The following is a 13,648-nucleotide window of genomic DNA, read 5'->3' as shown; positions in this document are numbered from 1 at the left end:
TTTTCCCCATTTTTTCTCAACAGTTTAAACTTACCATGTATCATTTACCATGTATCACTAGAGTCTAAAGTATCACGGCACAACAAATTTAAGGAATTTTTTGTAAATACTAAATTTGTCGGGACAGAGTGTAATTATTGAATTACACTATGGGATTCCTTAAATTTTTACTACATTTTAATTCAATTCAATTGTATACAAAGCAAATTTTATAAAAATATTGCAGCAAAATAGGCAGCGAATTATATAATTGTGCATTATACAATTGCAGTGAAATAGGATAGCGAATTATACAATTGCAGCGAAATAGGCCAGCAAATTATACAATTTAGGCCAACAAATTATACAATTGTATATATATAGTGAATTATACAGTTTTATGTTTGCTATGGAGTGCAATTATGCAAACTTTGCTATAGCATACAAATATGAATTTTTTGTTTGCTATATGTGAAAGTTGTCCATTATTATATTGTAAGAATGCATGGACAGGTGAAATATTTGGTCGAAGGCTACAAAATGAAATGGGTCCAAAAAACTGGTCCACGCGGACAAAAACTAGATTTGGACCCAACTCTCTATCTTTCTCATTTTATCGTTTATTTTACTTGTTAATTAATTGTAGTTAGTTTTAGGGTTAAAGAAATTTAAATCCCCACAAAGCGCTATTCTGTTTTAAATATTCGAACTAAATCAATCGACTTCAAAGGGACTTAAAAATAATAAATCTCGCAAGTCAAAATTTCACTTAGAAAGCAGGACAACTTTTTATCTTTAAAGGACATTAAATTATTTTACCAAACAAGTTAAAACTTTTAGCCAAATAAGTTAGTTACCGAAAAACTGTATTACGGATATTTTAGGTGCCTTAAAAACCTTCCTAAAATACTAATAGGAACGCCGGAAGCCCTTTGAAACTCTTTCAATATGATTTCCTATTAGTCAATTGGAAGAATAGTTTTTTTTTTCTCAAAAATTAAGTGGCGACTATTCTACCAAGTCCTAAAAAAAGTCTAAAACCAATAAAATATTTTTCTTTTAAATAAACACTTCTTATTTGACTCGGCATGCCATGTCATTTGTCATGTGACACCAAAATGGACCTCCAGAATGAGATAAAATTAGGCTTAGCCAATTGAGCTCATCTATTGTAACCCAAATTAATTAATTTAATCTTAAATTAAATTTATATTCATTGGATTTAAATAATTAACCCAATTATATTAATCTATAATATTTATTTAAATGAATATATTCATGAATTTAATATAATTCGGATCATTTTATGAATTTTAAATGATTATAAATGTCTCCAACTACAAGTCTTGTCAAGATTTATTAACTATATGACAACCGTATGCCATGCATTTTAAGGTGCATCATAATTATGTTAATTAGGGTGAAGTGATCGACGACTCCTTAAAGTTGTCTTCATAATTCACTTAGACACATCAACTAAAATTAGTACATATTGAACACTTTAAACAATTCAAAATTAATTTTATTTGGTATTTTTTTATAATCATCAAAAAATATGAAGAGTGTGATACACTTGTGCTGACATAACAAAACAACTAATTAAAAATAACATGTGGCACTGAGCCCCCAAAATTATAAAAAAAGATAAAGAATTTATAAAACTATTTTAAACACATTTATATCTATTTTTTTTAAAAAAAATAATTAAGATGAGTAGCAGAGGGTGGGGTGCTCTTCTTTTTTAAAAAAGTGTAAATGAAAGAAGAAAAAATATTTTAAAGTTAATTATAATACCAAGTGTCAATAAAAAAAGAAAACATGTAAAAAAATAATCAAAAAATGTTATTTGTGTAAAACACATATTTTGTCATACCAGTGTTTTGTGTTAAATAGGTACATGTTTTGAATGATTTAAGTGTTCAATAGATACAAGTTCTAGTTAAGATATCTAAATGAATTACACGAATAACTTTAAGAAGCTATCGATGACTTAAGCATATTAATTTATTAATGAAGTGCTCCAAAATAATTGGAGCGGACTCACCGCATTTGAGTCACGTGGCCACTTTCCTCTTTTTCTTTTTTTATCGTCTTAGCCAAAAAGAATTATAATTTAACTGAAAATTACGGATTTTGAGCTATGACGACAGGGGCATAATGCAAGACAATTTTTTTTTTTCTGTTACTGTTATAATTTTATATAGGACCAACTCTTGTTGACATAAAATTGTTCAACATTGTCTGAAGTACTCTTATATGTGTTTTTGTGCTTATAAAATACTCTTTTTAGTGTTTACTTTCTGCCTAATCAGTAAAAGAGTTTACTTTCTACCTAGAACTTAAATATCAAGAATTATTTTTTTGGAGGGGGGGGGGGGGGGGATAATGAACAACTTCTAAGGCTAGAACAATATTTTTACTAATTAGAATTATCACTCAAAAATTATAACCCCCAAGGACCGAAGGCTGAAGTTTCTTGGGATATAAACACTCTAATAATTATTAAAATAAAAAAAATGAACAAAGGACATAAAACAACAGGAAAAATAGTGATCAATAAAATAATATTACACGAGAACTATTGAATGAAAAATATTGCAATCAAATTAATTTGTTTTAAAAGAACTTGAGGAAAGTATACAATAATATTATATTGTAATGGAATCTTGAATCATTGTAGTAGAAGTGTTGAGGACAACACTTTTTTTGCAAAATCCTCGTGGCCACCAACTCTGTGTGAATGACAATATTAAGATTAGTAACTTCAAAAGAAAAATAAGTAATATTCAATGTGCATAAAGTATGCATATTGTACACTATCCTAAGATAATAAACAACATAACAATGAAACAAAACTTATCATTACTTTTCTTGAATAAAACCTCAACATTCGTAATATTTGACAAAAATAATAGAAAGACGACTACCATGCTTATAACAAAATGGTTAATCTGGCGGCATATCGACATCTTGAGCTAGTCAATGAAATATTTTAAACTATTTAGAAAGCTTTTATAAGTACAAAAAGTTACCATGAAATATAATACCTTCTTAGTTATGATAGATCAAGTATAAGGTGCTCGTTTGCATATGCAATTAGCTATCCATTCATGATTGCAACAAAATCACATATAATCAAATTTGATATTCTATAAAGGTGAGATGTAAGAAAATCATCAACAAATCATACTATCGTTCAAAACAATCTAAATATATATTATAGAAATATTATTCGCTTCTACATGAAATTTAAGGTTTATGATAAAAATAAGTTTTTTTAAAAAAAAATAAAGAGATAGATTTGCTAGTCAGGAAACATACCTCAAAGCTTGATGGTCTTTGTTATTATTCATTTTCCAGAAATAATCTAGGAGTGACATCTCCTCTTTCTTATATTTCTAATTTTTAATTGTTAATTACCAATTAATTCAAATGCTAATTAATGGGGTAAGCAGTAGTTGAGCTAGGAGATACAGAAGGCCTATTTGTTAATTAGTATTTAGGTGTTACAAAAGTTTTGAAAGTAAACGGATGTCTTTTCCTAATACATAGAGTAGAATCTTCGAATTAATAGAACCATTTTTTTTTCTATTCATAGACTTGATTATGTTACACATTGATTTAAATTATATATATATATATATATCATATATATATATATATATATAGAGAGAGAGAGAGAGAGAGAGAGAGAAATAAATAAATGTTATTCTTGGCTTTAGAGACATGCGTTGACTTCATGTTTCTCCTTTATATAAGTATAATATATATAGATAGATAGATAGATTTTAAAAATTAATAAAAGATTTTTTAGTTTAAAAAATTGATGAAGGGCATTTTCGTAATACAATTTTGAACTTAAAATCTTCCCACTTATAATAAGATATGATTTTCGTCACTTTTTTTTATAGCTTGACATGTCTATTGTAGAAAATTCAAATCTAATTGTAGAAACGTTACAATCATCAACAGGTTGATTTTTCAGAAACTAGACTTCTCAATCTCTAACATATCCAAAATTCAGAATTTAATACCTTCATTATCTTTCTAAATTATGCCGATTGAATAATTTATTTTCTTTGGTTGCGGTGGGTAAATGCAAACTTGCCACATTCAATTTTGAACACTTCTGAATCCACTTGATCCATGAACTTCTAAGTTTAACAAATTTTGCTTTTGAATCCACTTGATCCATGAACTTCAAGTTTAACAAATTTTGCCTTTTGACTTTGAACTTGTACATGATAGAATTGCAGCCCCTCTTGACAATTGAGTTATTTTGAAAACACATTTTGTCGAAGCACCTTTTGATCTAAAAATTATTTATACAAAAAACTTTTACTCCAGACCAGTGTAATCCCGCAAGTAGAATCATAGACAACCTTACCCTTACCTTGAAAGAAACTTACTTTATCGAAACAAAATTAAAATAAGTTTCCAAGTACTCCGACTACTGATTGCAATTCAAGGAATACAACTGAAAAGACTGATAGATTCTAATACATCTTAAGCGTCCATGGCTGTTGGCAACTGGAAAATCTTATAATATAAACTACACATGTTTAATTGCTAATACCATCATGTGTTTACTTATTGGCATCGAGCACCAAATTTTCACATCAATGATACTGTGAAAAAAACGCCACAGATAGCTCGTTTTCTACTAACTGACTGAGCAATCTTATCACCTCACATGACATGTTTTGCAACAGAAATTGTATATAAATCTAGCAAGCTAACAACATTTAGCCCAAAAGAAATCAGAAGAGTGATGGAAGAAAATAAAATATATATGAAGGTAACTACTATTCCTTTAAAAAGCATCTCTATACTAGCATGTGGGCAGAGTCGTAACTTAAAACGCGGAACTCTGACGCAAACTTGCAGTTGCTTCCGTTAGAGAGCTCAAAAGGGTCTCACCCACCTCAGCTTTGCAAAGGGGACATGAGTTGTTGATTTTCAGCCACTTATCAACACAGTCCTTGTGGAAGAAATGAGAACAGGGTAACTCCCTTAGCTCATCATTGTTCACATACTTTGCTAAGCAAATGCAACATGCCTGTTAAAGCAAAGTTAAAAAGGATAATTAAAAGATGAATTGGTGGAAGTATTCCATCAAACAATAGAAAATGATAAAAGAACAATTTAAAAAATTACTATGACATCAAACAATAGATAATTTTTTATGACAATATCAAAGGCATCGTGGCAACAAGAAGTTTGCTAAAAGTACTGTTTTGGAGAAGATCATTGGTTTCTGCAGGTTAGCAGCACCATGTCACTTAGAAATTCAGAACATTCTTAGCCCTTAGGCATATGAGAAACATACTGTCTTTCTACTCATGATAGTATAAAATGCACTAGAACTGGAATATCAGCTTGTTTTCTTTGTACGTAGGACAGTTCCAAAAATACTTATCAGTCGACAGTATGATCTCAAGTAGAACCTATATTTTTGCTAATTCTCGTTTATCCATGTTCATCTCTACATTTTCTTATTGATGAACAAAAAGTTCCCTTGCATTTGATAATGCAGTATCCAGAACAGGACAAAGAAACCATTTTATTTTTTTCGAGGAAACAGTAAAGAAACCATTTTATAACCAACTCACACTTTATGACCGGACTTGACGCAAAGCTAAGTGCATATATTAATATACATCAGGACCTATTTTCCATGAATAATTATCTCTAGTAGTTCAAATAATTTGTGGATTGATTGCAGCGGGTGATTTTACATGCACCAGTGCTTTCTCAAAGTTCCAATTCCCTATGGATTTGGACTTGCATTAGTAGTCTAGCAGTTTTTCCAGGAGGCTAGGCAGTGATAAAGACCTGGAAGGCAAACTGTTGGAAAAGAATAGCAATTAACTTATGAGTGGCAACTGGCTAGGTAGTACGTAAGCTATTACTTTTGATTGGTCTATATAATATTTCAGTCTTCAAAGGGCTATGTGTCCACACAGTTCAGGTAAATATTGGATGTAGGATATATCAGATTAATATGTGATTGTGTCACCCAACTCTCAACACCTATGCTAATTTCTGCAACCTCTACCCCTTAGCTTAGTTTAGCAGTTGGCACAAGTCTCCACCTACTATTTGCTCTTTGACATCTTTCTTCTTCCTTGATTCATCAATTACACAGCCACACAACTCCTTTTAGCAATCAAATTACCTATAACTCAAAAGTATCATGAATGGGAACAGGAGGACTCAAATCAATCCCGACAACTGCAAAGAGTAACAATACAGTTTATAATGCTTCAGCAACAAAAATAGGTCCTATTCCTTTTTTGTTGACCCTCATTTCAATTGATTGGATGCTCGAGCACTTGGATTTTTGTGAGTCTCTCGTATAAAGTACCTTCCGTCCCTTTCTAAATTTTGTATGACTTCTCTTGTTTTCTCTAGCTAATGAATGAGCTTCAAAGATAAAAATCCTTTATTGAAAGACAAATTTGGCCAGTATTCCCTAATGAGTAGCTTTTGCAGAAAAGGGTCTCCCTTACATTCTCCACCTATTTGAGGTGGATTTCCATATTCACCCAAGTCATGTAACACAATAGTTTTGCTTTCACATATCAGTGTATGGTTATCATACCAGACATGTTTTACCCTCCTAAGATCCTCCAGCAAGTTTTCTTCAAATTAAAGCTGCTAGGATAGAGAAGGATGTGAGGAGTGGGAACTGGTAGGGGAAGTCGTAACTACACATTTCGAATAAACAAGCACATTTCATCAACCATTTCTACTATCAAAGCCAGTAACAAGGAAAACTAACACTTCCCCTGTCTGAAAAACTAAGGGAGGAGAAGGTTGTTGTTCACCTGCTACAGCACACAAATGTATATAAGCTATTCTCTCAAGGAAGAAGAAAATGATCAGAATCTTCATATTTCTAGTTAGAACTTAGGAGCTTGAAAGACACCAATTGCAATGAGAGAAATCACAGCTAAAAATATTTAACACCAATTCATCTATGGACATGACAAAGTAGTGGTTTGCTTTTGGGAGACAATTACAATCTCCCAGTCAGTTTAATAACAACATACCCAGTATAATACCAACCAAAGTTTAAGCGGAAATCTTTAAACTTGTAATATGTTAAAAAGTCAATTTGTGCCACTCACTTTGGTAGAAAAGGCTGGGACGAAACATTAGCATAAAAATTCTTCTTAAGTATTGATTTTTCTTCATAAGCAGAATCAAGCAACCAGATATAAACAATTTGCGAGTAGACTTTTTCTTAGTTATCTTGCATCAGGGTGATGGAAGAACCATAAAATGAATGCTTGCAGAAGAGCTGAAGCTGTATCGTAAAGGGCCTTTGAAGGCAAACATGCATATGGAACTTGAGACCATTTTTGTCCGATGTTATATAAATTCAATAACCTACTTAATGATTCGTCTGGTCTAGATCCAAGTACAATGGATAACACAAGCCTTCAACTATTTTTGCTTCTCAACATATCGTTAGCAAGAAACAACAGCAACCCGCTTACAAGAAAATAGTGGGAAAGAATGAGTCTGGAGGAGGACTCAGCCTATAAAGAGGAAAGTATGTTGCTTCTTCTTCATCATCATACTCATCTAACATGCAAGGTGTGCAATTTGAGAGTGACATCAAAAGATCCTCTGGCGTTTTGCTCTGTACTTAAGTAAGAAGTGCTAGAGATTATATGCTGAAACACTCACTAAGTATCAAATCCACTACCAGAGGGATAGAGAAGAAGAAAAAGGACTTAACTACTGGATATACAATGTTGTTTACCAGCACTCACGTCTTAGTGGCTCAACGGAACCGATGAAAAGAGCAGCATAACAGGATTCAGATACTATTCAGATGCAATTGTCATTCAAAAGCAGAAAAAGAAGCCCTGAAATTGTAGCTCTGGTTCAAATCTATGATGCAAAACGAAATTAAAATAAACTCAAAATAATCTGTTTCTACGGCCAGCCAGAGTAAGAAGGTATGTACACCACAAAAATGACTTTGCAGTAGCAGTGACAAGGGAGAGACTAGAGAGAGAGAGAGAGAGAATAAATAGTTCTCCTTTTTCTATCTTTGGTCTTGATCTCAAATGGAGGATGGTGAAGGTTCAAGCAGACAGTGTCTTCACTCTTCAGAAAAGAATGTCACTAAAAATTTTAATTTAAAGGAAAAGGAATTTTGCCACTAAGATGGACAGAAAATGAATCAGAGAAATCTATGCTAGAAAGGAAATAAATTTACCGCATCTTCTCCTGAAATCACACGCTCCTTGTCCGTTCCTGCAGCCACAACCCCACCTTCAGCAGCCTCTTTGTTGCCACTTTTGTTTTTCTTTACCTTAAATTTATAGGTCGGAAGAGCATTAATTGATTCTGGTGTGGCGCCTTTGTTTTGAGTCAGATCTTCTCGGAAGCCCATGACTGAAATAATGCAGGGGAGGCAGCAGCATATTGTTGCACATAGAATAAATGGCATGGCATACCCGATACAGCTAAAGGTCAGAAATACTATACACAACCTACGGATGAATAGAAACATGAGCAAATATGATGCTGGTAGAGATGATAGAAAGTAAGGAAACACCCCAAAATGAAAACAACAGTGAAAGATCACCTGTACAAGTTGGGAGCCTCAGAGGAAGAGGAGTGTCCGCCAAATATCCACACATTTCCAACCACAAACCACACTGCAAAAAAACAATCTAATGCCATTTTGAAGTACTCAACAAATGATTTTATCCTGCAATAGGGAAATGAGATCCTTTAGTCCTCGGTTCCACGATACATCGCTCCTTGTACATTAATTTCATTACAAGTTCCCAATACCAAATGAATGCAAGATAACGGAAAAGGAAGAGCACAGAAATGCAGATATTATCAAGAACATCTATTAGAACTTTAAGCAATGGTCCCAATTAGTTGAAGACCTTAATCAAGGCCCAAAACACTATTGATTTACAAAATAAGGTAATGTCCTTGGTTCTAGAATAACAATTTAAGCTTGGCAAAAAGGAGATGGGAATCTTAAACTCAAAGACAGATATTCCACAAAATATGAAGTTGTAGTCTCAAATTGTCAAGGAACCTGTTTTTATAATTGTGGTGTCGGGACCAGCTTGCGCCTACATCGACTAGTTCCATGAGATACCTATCACCTCCCAGGCTCCCACCAGCAACACGTGTACCAGATAAATTTTGAAAACCAGTACCAGGTAAATCTGTCCATCAAGGCTACCAAGGCCGGGACAGATTGGGAGAAATCACCTAGTGGTTTTGCCTCGGCTGGTATTTGAACCTGAGACCTCATGGTTCTCAACCCACTTCATTGACTCCAAGGCCACGCCCTTGGGTGCAATTGTTAAGGATCTTAAGAAATAAAGTTTCAAATTTTATCATGTCGTAAATCTAGAAACCACAACTACCCGTAATCAAGAAGAACTTGACAAAGCTTAAGTGGTAGTGAAATATCAATCTCCTATAAGCTTCCCAGAGAAAGAACTATTCAAGTACAAACAACCACAAGGTTTTACACTTGCAAATGACAACTTCTATATTTAAACTAGCACGACCATAATTTTCTTACAACTCTTAAAGTCGCACCAATTATCAAACTAAAATAGGCTTGGTAAATGATGCCTTTAGGCCACGTCTTGCTAATTATGCCTACTCAAATCAGAACAGCATATAAAATCAAGGGACTGTATGATTGCACATGTCCAGTTTCGCAATAGTACATGAAGTGCAGGATTAAACCAAAACATACTAGGAACGAAAATCCTGGCATTAAAATTTAGAAGATTTAGGTGAGTGTTTAATAAGGACAAGTACCAAGTAAACAGTTACATTACCCACCTTGTGCTCAGTATTTCATTACTTTGACCACCTGTAGAAGCTGTAGCAGTTGTCTGACGACCTTCACCTTCTGAACTCCTTGTACTTGAGGATGGTCTGGCTGAGAGTTCAACCTGGGAAGAAATCTGTGGCTGCTGAGATGAATCCTGATCTGAATTTTGGTTTCTATGACGAAAACGCCAGTAGAGAAGAGGGAGAATTGCTACACACCCAGATGCATAACCAACTATCCATTGGGCTAGAGGAGCTCGTGGGTGCTCATCCCTTGATATGGCCAACACCGCGATTGCTGCAATTATTTGGCTCAATGTCAAGACTAGTTCAATGGATATCCAGAGCACAGAATTCAGAGGACTCCGATGGCGGCGCCCACTTCCTCTTCGAGCAAATGATGAGTTCCTCAAGTTGGATCTACTAGCAGAAGAAAATGCATGTTGGGAGACGGGCACTGTTGTGCTTGTTGATGGGGGATGTTCAGCTTGGACATGAAGCACATTATTAACTGGTCTATCATGGGGGTTGCTTGATGAGGATGCATCATTGCTACTAGTTATGTCAATTACATGCTCATCGTTGCTACGGTTATCTGCTTGCTCCATTAATAATTGAAACTGGTTAGTTTGGCTTTTCCGGTGTAGCCCCAATGAGGAAATGGCCATCTAAGTCCACTGACTGAGAGATAATTATAGGAAACATGGGATGCAAAAGTCTTAAGCAGTGAAGTATGAGTTCACCAGATGAAAAATTCTTCTCCTCTTCACAATCACCCAGTAAATTCAGAGACTGCAGCAGCTATATATGAGAAGTCTAAGCAGGTTTTCTGTTGAAAGTGAAACAAAAGTAGAATGGTAAGTATTTTCTTGCCTCACTTTGAAGAGCACAAGACCATCACCCAAGCTCAAAAGCAAAGAAGGAAAAATCAGGAAGGAAGCAAGAACAATCATAACCAGTCAACCTTGGTCTAAGGACAACCAAGATTTGTGTGATATGATGTAAGCTCAAAATGGCAAAAACACAAACACAATTCAATAAGACGACGCATATATTGGCTGTCCACAACTTCCCAGAAACTAAACTATACAAAATTATTTATTGAATTTTCAATATTATTGTCATGACCTTTAAAATCTCAAAACTCATTCAATTACTCCACTTATATCAGGGACTATTTGATGATCCATTTACCAAGGCATTACCATAAATCTAATAGCCATCCACAACAAGGCAAAGTATAGAACTAGCTCATAAAACTCCTAATGCTTATCGTTATCTCAAGAAACTGCATATGTTTTTATATTCTTTGATGACCGTGGTTCCGGGCCAGCTTTTGCGCAGTCCACAGGCAACCTATCACCTCCCACCAGCAACAGTATCTCAAGAAACTCTATAACAATCCTTCAATTATACTAGCAATACAATTTATCAAAATCCAAGATGATACCAGCAATACAAAATTATAAACATTTGCAATTACAACACAGAACCCAGCACAGTATAGCATAACTCCACAGCCAGAATCACACTAAGAAGAAACATAACCTCACACACTAAAGCTCATTCCTATTCACCAACCGCAAAACCTCACTTAGCAATGCAAACACCAGCAACATAGCTACTTCAATCAGTAATCCCCAATAAACAAATCCAGTAAGAATCCACCAAACTAGTACCATACAGAAAAATTCAATAGCAATAGCCCCACTAACAAAAGTCAAGAACCCCAATTCCCAATTCTAGGTCATCAACCAAACCCACCCCCGAAATCCCCCACCCCACACGTTGACCTTTCTGGAGAATCAATCACTCCAATCAAACAATCAAAAACCCCAATAAACAAAAGAGGATTATTATAACCAAAGTAAAGAAAAACCAACAGATTAACAAAGGGCAATCATGTAAACAGAACATTTTTTTCCCCAAATCTTCACAGACTGTACAATTAACTCGATTTCCTATCTGTGTTTACCAACAAATCAAATTCTTGTGAATCCATTTCAATATTTCAACCATTCTACAATAAAAAAAAAATTCAGCAGGTGTGTGGGGTTTCTCAAGAAATAGTACTGACCTACTGCAGCTGAAGAATCAGATGAATCGAAAGCAAAGAAAAGTCTTTTGGATTGAATAACACTTAGTTGAGCTGTGGATTTCTGAGTTTACGCGTTTTCTCTGTAGATTTTTTCTTTTTTACACAAATAATATATGGCGTCAGCTGTTTGTATTTTGATTGCTTTACCGTGTCATCAAAGAATTTTCACACATCTTTTTGTGCTTCTTCCCCTTTTCTTGATACCCTTTCACTTTCTTTCTTTTTCTTATTTGGTGGTGAGTGAATTAGTTAGGCTTAATACACCTCCAACTAATTTAACAAGCTCTTAACTATTATTATTATTATATCTACATTTTTAAAATATTACGTATTTTATCATATATTAAAGAAAATATACTTAGATACATTGTATTTTTTGTTATTCGATACACAAAAACAGAGAGAGGGAAGTGAGATTTGTATGTATCCCAGATATATGTAAATCACACTAGATACATGTATATGTATGTATCTGGAATGATTCAAAGGGGCGAGCAAGAAGGGAGAAAGGTGAGGGAGGCGAGCGAAATTTGTTATGTATTTCAGATACATATGAATTTACTTTGATATAATGTGTCTAGAATAAATTAACCTAATTTTGACCTCGTATATACGAGATACATGTATCTGGATGTATCTAGAACCATCAAAATCTGATAAAATACGTAATATTACAAATGGGGTATATCTATGTAATTAGTTCCTAAAATAGTTAGGTAAGTTACCCTTTAATTTCTATCAAATAATAAATATGATAGTCGAAAATAGTGCTAACATCACCTATAAAAAAAGGCATAATACATAAATATGCCTTTTAACTTGGCTTCAAATCACATTTATGTCCTTCAACTTTGGATGTGCACAAATAGACACCTGAAATTGTATAAAGTTGAACAAATAGACACAAATGTCCTATATGTCATCCTACATGTCATTTTTTGTCCTACGTGGTATCCTACGTGTATTGTGCCATGTAGGAATCATGCGTTTATTTATTTAAAAGTTGGATAGTTAAAGTGTTTGTTTGTGCATTATGAAAGTTGGAGGTCAAAGTTAAAATTTGAAGCCAAGTTTATATGTATTATGCCTATAAAAAATTGCAAGGCACAGGTTATATTTTCACCGACGAAAAAAATTGCAAGACAAAATTTACATGGTATACATTATGTTTTACAAAACATAAGTTCAATTTCAAACTTCATAAATTTATCTCTTAGTTATCTCAACATTGGTGAGTAAGGAAATTCTCTAACTTATGCCCTTTGAATTAGATACTATATAATTTGTGCTATAAGTAGGTCATAATGGAGGATATTTTGACCTATAAATTTTTTTTTAGGTAGAAAGTATCGACCAAAATTAAATATCACTTAATTGTATGGGAAGAAGGGAATTTACTTTGAAAAATACCCACAACATATTATTTACATATAAGTCTTAGGTTTCATTTATTTTCATTAATATTAATATATTTGAATATGAATATACTTCTAACTATTAAGATGTACATTATGATTTAGAGGTTTACGTATTTAAATATTAAGATGTTATGTTAACATAATAATTAATAATTAAAGATTATTTATTTTCTCAGCTTTGAATATTTAAGTTTCGTCTTTGTTTAAAAAATCATAAAAATAGAAATTCTAAATTGATTTAATATTACTTCAATAGAATGTTGTAATTTATATGATAATTGGTGTTGGTGATGATTAACAATGTTGATTGTGTGTC

At 33.4% G+C, this 13,648-nt stretch overlaps 1 protein-coding gene across 2 annotated transcripts; it reads right to left on the bottom strand.

The window, feature by feature from the left end:
- Nucleotides 1-4,500: 4,500 nt before the first annotated feature.
- On the bottom strand, nucleotides 4,501-12,202 carry LOC101251310 (E3 ubiquitin-protein ligase At1g63170). 2 transcript variants are annotated; one of them, XM_004245189.5, is made up of 5 exons: nucleotides 11,894-12,202; nucleotides 9,826-10,645; nucleotides 8,588-8,713; nucleotides 8,216-8,492; nucleotides 4,501-5,038 (listed from the first exon to the last, which is right to left on the bottom strand). In XM_004245189.5, the coding sequence occupies exons 2-5, from the start codon at nucleotides 10,482-10,484 to the stop codon at nucleotides 4,835-4,837; spliced, it is 1,266 nt and encodes a 421-aa protein (XP_004245237.1). In that variant the 5' UTR covers nucleotides 10,485-10,645; nucleotides 11,894-12,202; the 3' UTR covers nucleotides 4,501-4,834. The 2 variants fall into 2 exon arrangements, with proteins under 2 accessions (XP_004245237.1, XP_069144267.1); XM_069288166.1 differs by having other exon boundaries at nucleotides 11,365-11,900.
- Nucleotides 12,203-13,648: the final 1,446 nt, after the last annotated feature.

Source organism: Solanum lycopersicum, chromosome 8, assembly GCF_036512215.1.
Source record: "Solanum lycopersicum chromosome 8, SLM_r2.1".
In the NCBI taxonomy this organism is placed as follows: Eukaryota; Viridiplantae; Streptophyta; class Magnoliopsida; order Solanales; family Solanaceae; genus Solanum; species Solanum lycopersicum.
This window is presented reverse-complemented; position numbering and strand designations above follow the sequence as displayed.